The 6,948-nt window shown below is 50.5% G+C and overlaps 1 protein-coding gene, 1 long non-coding RNA gene and 1 pseudogene across 2 annotated transcripts; all 3 read left to right on the top strand.

Moving 5' to 3' along the window:
- Window positions 1-290: 290 nt before the first annotated feature.
- Window positions 291-1,940, top strand: LOC124661249 (annotated as a pseudogene).
- A 101-nt stretch (window positions 1,941-2,041) lies between these two features.
- Window positions 2,042-4,204, top strand: LOC124684103. Its single transcript, XM_047218496.1, has 7 exons — window positions 2,042-2,156; window positions 2,449-2,552; window positions 2,721-2,812; window positions 2,893-2,994; window positions 3,087-3,254; window positions 3,725-3,859; window positions 4,027-4,204. The coding sequence occupies exons 3-7, from the start codon at window positions 2,758-2,760 to the stop codon at window positions 4,029-4,031; spliced, it is 465 nt and encodes a 154-aa protein (XP_047074452.1). The 5' UTR covers window positions 2,042-2,156; window positions 2,449-2,552; window positions 2,721-2,757; the 3' UTR covers window positions 4,032-4,204.
- A 760-nt stretch (window positions 4,205-4,964) lies between these two features.
- LOC124684104 lies at window positions 4,965-6,948 on the top strand. The gene is made up of 6 exons (XR_006996906.1): window positions 4,965-5,104; window positions 5,273-5,364; window positions 5,490-5,547; window positions 5,647-5,713; window positions 5,805-5,863; window positions 6,588-6,948. It is a non-coding gene; the product is annotated as an uncharacterized LOC124684104 (long non-coding RNA).

The raw sequence follows: 6,948 nt of genomic DNA, 5'->3' as shown, positions 1-6,948 counted from the left end.
ATTGAGATTTTATAAAATATTAAATATAATAAAACTAGATACTAATTCATGATAATATGCATTGTAAGTATTGTATCACAAATTAATATCGTATGTATGATGCTAATCCATGATATTTCTCATTGTGACTAGTTTCATGCTCACGTGGGCACTGCCAGACGTGCGCCACGTTTGCTTCATCAGATTAACTTTCGGTGGAAAGCAACAAACTTGGATGAGTAGCAGCGGTTCTCCCAAGGCGCAATTATTTCATTTGTTTGTAGGTGTACGCCCAGCACGGGAAATCGGCCATGGAGTCCTTGACCAGCGCAGGCGCCGAGTGAGCGACATCCACCGATCAGCCGCGGCCGCCCGTCGTGCTGCTCGCCAGCCCCGGCGCCGGCCACCTCATCCCGCTGGCGGAGCTGGCGCGGCGGCTCGTCGAGCACCACGGCCTCACAGCCACCCTCGTCACCTTCACCGACCTGACCTCCTCCCCGGAAGCCCAATCCGGCGTCCCTGCCTCCGTCGCCACCGCCTCTCTCCCGTCCGTCCCGCTCCACGACCTCGCCGCCGACACGCCCATGGAGACCGTCCTCTTCGAGCTCGTCCGCCGCTCTCTCCCGCACCTGCGCACCCTCCTCCGCTCCGCCGCGCACCTCGCGGCCCTGGTGCCGGACTTCTTCTGCTCCGCGGCGCTTCCCCTGGCCGCCGAGCTCGGCGTCCCGGCGTACGTCTTCGTGCCCAGCAACCTCACCGCGCTCGCCATCATGCGCCGCACCGTGGAGCTCCACGACGGTGTGCCGCCCGGCGAGCACCGTGACCTCCCCGACCCTCTCGAGCTTCCCGGGGGCGTGTCGCTGCGCCGCGCCGACCTACCGTGCTCTTTCCGGAGCAGCAAGGAGCCGGTGTACGCGCACCTCATCGAGGAGGGCCGGCGTTACCGCCATGCCGACGGCGTGTTGGTGAACACGTTCTACGAGATGGAGCCCGCAATCGTCGAAAAGTTCAGGCTGGCGGCAGCGGAAGGCGCGTTCCCGCCGGTCTTCCCCGTGGGGCCGTTCGTCCGAACAGGCTCCGCCGAACCGGGCAACTCCGCCTGCTTGGAGTGGCTGGATCGCCAGCCAACCGGATCCGTGGTGTACGTCTCCTTCGGGAGCGGCGGCTCCCTCTCCGTGGAGCAGACGGCGGAGCTCGCGGCCGGGCTGGAGGCGAGCGGCTACAGGTTCCTTTGGGTGGTGCGCATGCCGAGGATGGAAGACGAGGGGGAGCACGGGCGTGGCAAGAGGGACAACCCACTGGCGTGGCTCCCTGAGGGCTTCTTGGAGAGGACGAGGGACAAGGGTCTCGCCGTGGCGGCGTGGGCGCCGCAGGTGCGCGTGCTGTCTCACCCGGCGACGGCGGCTTTCGTGTCGCACTGCGGCTGGAACTCCACGCTGGAGAGCGTGTCGTGCGGCGTGCCCGTGGTCTCCTGGCCGCTGTACGCGGAGCAGAGGATGAATGCCGTGGTGCTTGAAGGCAGCGTCGGGATGGCGCTCCCTGTGCGTCCGCGCGCACGGGACGGCGACGGTGACGGCGGGGTGGTGTCGCGCGGGGAGATCGCTGACGCCCTGAAGGAGCTCATGGAGGGGCCGGTGAAAGGGCGGGCCGTGCGGCGCCAGGCCGGGGGTGTCTTTTTCTGGCCTAAAAAACTTCCAACCACGTCCTCCTACCTCGCCCATTTGCGGAGATCATTTTGGTCGCGGTCGAAACAACCCACCATCCACCCAACGCCATGCCCGCCTCTCTCTCCCGAAAAAAGAAAACCAAACCAAACCACTCTCGCTCGGCTGGATCCCCTCTGCTCTCCTCCTACCCAACCAAACCCTAACCCCTCCCTCTCCTACCCAACCACTGCGGCGGCGGCGGCGAGCCACCAGCCTCGACGACATCCCATGGTGTCGCCACGGCGGCTACCATGACGCGCCGGCCAGCCACCAGCCTTGACGACATCCCACGGTCTTGCGTCGGCTAGGGCCTCGCTCCGTCGACCTCGCCTCACCGACTCGTGCGCGCGGTGGAGGGGCTGTTGGCCGCGCACCGCGCTACGAGATGCCGCCGCCGGTGGCCGCATCCAGGACGAGGTGCAGCCAGATCCCCTTCGCCGCGTCCTCCTCCTCCACCACGCCGCTCCCACGGTCAGGAACCTCTCCTCTCATCTCATCCCATCCAATCCCATCTCCACCTCACAACTGGAACGAATCCACTCCACTCCACTCGAATCAATCTCCACACTCACGGCCAGTGCCACCAAAACACGATTCTTTTTCTTTTTCATCTACTGCACTTCATGTATTGCAAATTACTTGCTTCACTTGACGAGATTACTTGTTTTATTAACCCATGGCAATCCATTTCGACCACACATAAACCTAGTAGCATCCTAAATCTTGCCGAGGATTTAACCAGGCATTCCCCTTTCAAATGCAGGAAATCTTCGAGGTTCAAATTAAGGAGCTCATCCCTGGTTCGCCGACCTGCGCCTCCACCTAGACTTCTTCCTGTTGATGGTCGCCGCCGCCCACCACCACAAGGTCAGTCCAATTCCCTGGTCTGCTCTAGGCATTTGCAGCTGTACACCAACATTTTCCATGAAAACTTTGCACCGTATACTTCTCAAGAGATTTCTACTGTAATAATTCGAAAATGATGGTTGTGTGCATTCCGACAATTGGCTAATCCTGGCTATTCATTCGCTGCAGCCTAAAACTGCGATTGCATTCCAACGGGTGAAGCTGGATGATGTTAAGCTTGCTCATGAAAGACTTGCAGGATAAAATCATATTGGACCAAGGTACTCGCTCTTACAACCTACCTGCTTAAGGTTTATATATATTGCTCATAAGCTTGTCTACATTTTAAAATTTCTTGAAGATGATGTTAAGCTTGCTTGCTTCACTTCTACTTATCCCCTTAGAGGGTGGTGCGGACTCTGCCAAGGCAACATGATGAGATTCTTGGCCAAGTTAGAGCAAGGTTGGATACTTGCTCTCGTTTCCTCTGTATTTTGATGAATTCGATACCGTTGAACATGTTGTCATGATTGTTGCCCAATTCTCTTTGCACAGGCTTTACACACGACAAGACCAATAAGAAGCATGGTGGTGGTGCTGCTGTCATCCGAATCTGCTGCTGCCGGTGTCCACTAAGAGGCCTCCTGCCCCTGCCTTCTTCTACCGGGACCTCTCTTATGTTTCACCCTTCGCCGTGTCCTCCTACACGACGCTGCTCCAACGGTGAGGAACCTCTCATCTCATCCCCCCCCTCAGCACTGGAACGAATCCTCTCGATTCGAATCAATCTCCACACTCACGGCGCCACCAAAGTGCTTTTAAAACACGAATCTTTTCCCTTTCTTAATTGTACTGCACCGACGCTTCTAGATGCTAGGATGCAGCAGCAGTTTCTAGATTCGTCACGGCTTCTGTTAGTACATGTCTTGCAAATTACTTGGTTCACTTGACGAGTACTCTTTTTTATTAACCCATTGTATTCCATTTCGAGCACACACAATGTTTCAACCTACCTAGTAGCATCCTAAATCTTGCCGAGGATTTAACCATGCATGCCCCTTTCAAATGCTTGCTCACCTATAATTAATCCCACCTTCTGAAATCTTGTGTATTCACTTTTTTACTTCTCTGGTATATATGGTCAGCAAAGCATAGCCTAACTGCGATTTCATTCACATGTGAATTATTTGAAGATACAAGCAATCTTCGAGGTTCACATAAAGGAGCTCATCGCTGGTTCGCCAACCTGCGCCTCCACCTCAACTATTACGTCGCTGGCACATGGCCTCCTCCACTTCTTCCTGATGATGGTTGCCGCCGCTCACAAGGTCAGTCCAATTCCTGGCCTGCTGTAGGGATCTGTATCTGTACACAAACATTTTTCCGTGAAAACTTTACAGCATATAATTCTCAAGTGAATTCTTCTGTAATATTCGAAAATGATGGCTGTGTGCATTCCGACAATTGGCTAATTCTGGCTATTCATTCGCTGCAGCCTAAAACTGTGATTGCATTCCAATGGGTGAAGCTGGATGATGTTAAGCTTGCTCATGAAAAGACTTGCAGGATAAAATCATATTGGACCAAGGTACTTGCTCTTACAACCTACCTGTTTCAGGTATATATTGCTCATATGCTTGTGTTAAACTTGCTTGCTTCACTTCTACTTATCCCCTTACAGGGTGGCGCGGACTCTGCCAAGGCAACATGATGAGGTTCTTGGCCAAGTTAGAGCAAAGGTTGGATACTTGCTCTCGCTTCCTCCGTATGATACGCTGAATCCGATACCGTTGAACTTGTTCTCATGACTGTTGCCCAATTCTCTTTGCATGTGCTTTAGACACGACCGAGACCAATGACAAGCGTGGTGGTGCTGTCATCCGGAGCTTCTGCTGCCGGTGTCCACTAAGAGGCCTCCTGCACCTGCCTTCTTCTACTGGGACCTCTCTTATGTTTCACCCTTCGCCGCGTCCTCCTACACGACGCTGCTCCAACGGTGAGGAACCTCTCGAGTCGAATCAATCTCCACACTCACGGCGCCACCAAAGTGCTTTTAAAACACCAATCTTTTCCCTTTCTTAATTCTACTGCACAGACGCTTCTAGATGCTAGGATGCAGCAGCAGTTTCTAGATTCGTGACGGCTTCTATTATGTACTTCATGTCTTGGAAATTACTTGCTTCACTTGACGAGATTACTTCTTTTATTAATCCATGGTAATCCATTTCGAGCACACATAAAGTAGCACTTCAAAAGGTCTTGCGAGGATTTTACCATGCATGAACCTTTCAAATGCTTGCTCACCTATAATTGATCCCACCGTCTCAAATCTTATGGGGATTTCTAAAACATATATATTGCTACTTCCCTGGTATATATGACCAGCAAAGCGTAGCCTAACTGGGATTTCATTCACATGTGAATTATTTGAAGATGCAGGAAATCTTCGAGGTTCACATAAAGGAGCTCATCGCTGGTTCGCAAAACCTGCGCCTCCGCCTCGACTATTACCACAGCTGGCACATGGCCTCCTCCACTTCTTCCTGTTGATGGTCGCCGCCGCCCACCACAAGGTCAGCCCAATTCCCTGGTCTGCTCTAGGCATTTGCAGCTGTACACCAACATTTTCCATGAAAACTTTGCACCGTATACTTCTCAAGAGATTTCTACTGTAATAATTCGAAAATGATGGTTGTGTGCATTCCGGTCATTGGCTAATCCTGGCTATTCATTCGCTGCAGCCTAAAACTGCGATTGCATTCCAACGGGTAAAGCTGGATGATGTTAAGCTTGCTCATGAAAGACTTGCAGGATAAAATCATATTGGACCAAGGTACTCGCTCTTACAACCTGCCTGCTTAAGGTTTATATAGATTGCTCATAAGCTTGTCTACATTTTAACATTTCTTAAAGATGATGTTAAGCTTGCTTGCTTCACTTCTACTTATCCCCTTACAGGGTGGTGCGGGACTCTACCAAAGCTGCCAAGGCAACATGATGGCCAAGTTAGAGCAAGGTTGGAGGCTTGCTCTCGTTTCCTCTGTATTTTGATGAATTCGATGCTGTTGAACATGTTCTCATGATTGTTGCCCAATTCTCTTTGCACGGGCTTTAGACGACAAGACCAATAAGAAGCGTGGTGCTGGTGGTGCTGTCATCTGGAGCTGCTGCGTAGAAATGAGGTTCCATTCTTTTTACTGCCATGCTGTGCACCATGTATTATTCTCTTCCTTTGTGTTCTACATTACTAATATTCTGATCTGTGCTTGACAGTTGGGAAACAGCAAGGTTCAACTGCAGACTTAAATTTCTTAGATCCGCATTTTGTGAAGGTATAGAACCGAATCTCATTCTGCATGCATATGGTAAATATTTTTTTACTCTACTGAATACATTTGCAGTTCAGTAGTCCAGTGATGAGTATCTTTTAGCATGTTTAAAACATTATCAAGACTCGACAATGATAATAAAACGACCACCACTTCAGTTAAGGCTTAAGATGAATACCAGTGTTTCAGTTTTGGCCAACCATTAGTCCAGTCCTTGCATTATTGGCTTGTGTAAATCCCCTGATCTCAATTGGCCAATGTCCACATGCTCTTTTCTTTGCTGCTGGTCATGGTAGGCAGGCAGTCTGGTACACATGGACTCTACTACTTTTTTCTGTAACATTTCGTCTTTGCTTATGACATGTAGAGGCAGACTTTTAATTTGTCATCCAGCAAAACCAAGGAGCACAGCCGTTTTGACTGATCTTCGTGATGGGTGCAGCTTGCTGCCCAACTTGTCAGTGGATCATTTCTTGTCTCTGGATTGCCAGATCCTATGCATATGCAATGTCCTTTGAATTCAACTGCTACTTTTATGCGCTCAAATAACCCACTTTCTACAAATATACCTGGGATTATCTGGATGATATTTTAATAGTGTCAGACTTTATGGATTTAACTGGTATTTGTATCATGCTTTTAGCTCACTTCTTGTGGTACTGATTTAATTCGCAGTACTACTGCATTTTGTTTCCTGTAATGATATATGATGTTTCTTACTTGCAAGGTTTAGAAGCTGGGAGCATAGGACACTGCTGTCTCCGTTGAGAGCTTTACATGCTCCCGTACTTGCATTTTGGACCTTCACCTGCCATGTGATGTTTAGAAGACTTAAGGAAGGGCTGTATGAAATCTGCTTAGTCTGGTGCAGGGTAGGGGAGGGCTAGCAGCCCGGTTCAGGTAAACAGCCTCGCAGACCAGTCTACACATTGTAACATGAGGTTTTGTAGTGCTTTAAGTCGTGGAGCTGTAATAATATTTGTATTTAGCTTGCATTTCTGTTTGGTTAAACTCCTGATGGAGGTGGGCTGTCTGTTTGAATGTCACGTTAGATGAGCTGTATGCACCTTTTATTTGTTAATTTGGTT

This window comes from Lolium rigidum, chromosome 1, assembly GCF_022539505.1.
Source record: "Lolium rigidum isolate FL_2022 chromosome 1, APGP_CSIRO_Lrig_0.1, whole genome shotgun sequence".
NCBI classification, from domain to species: domain Eukaryota; kingdom Viridiplantae; phylum Streptophyta; class Magnoliopsida; order Poales; family Poaceae; genus Lolium; species Lolium rigidum.
Note: the sequence above shows the minus strand (reverse complement) of the source record. Positions and strands in the feature narration are given on the sequence as shown.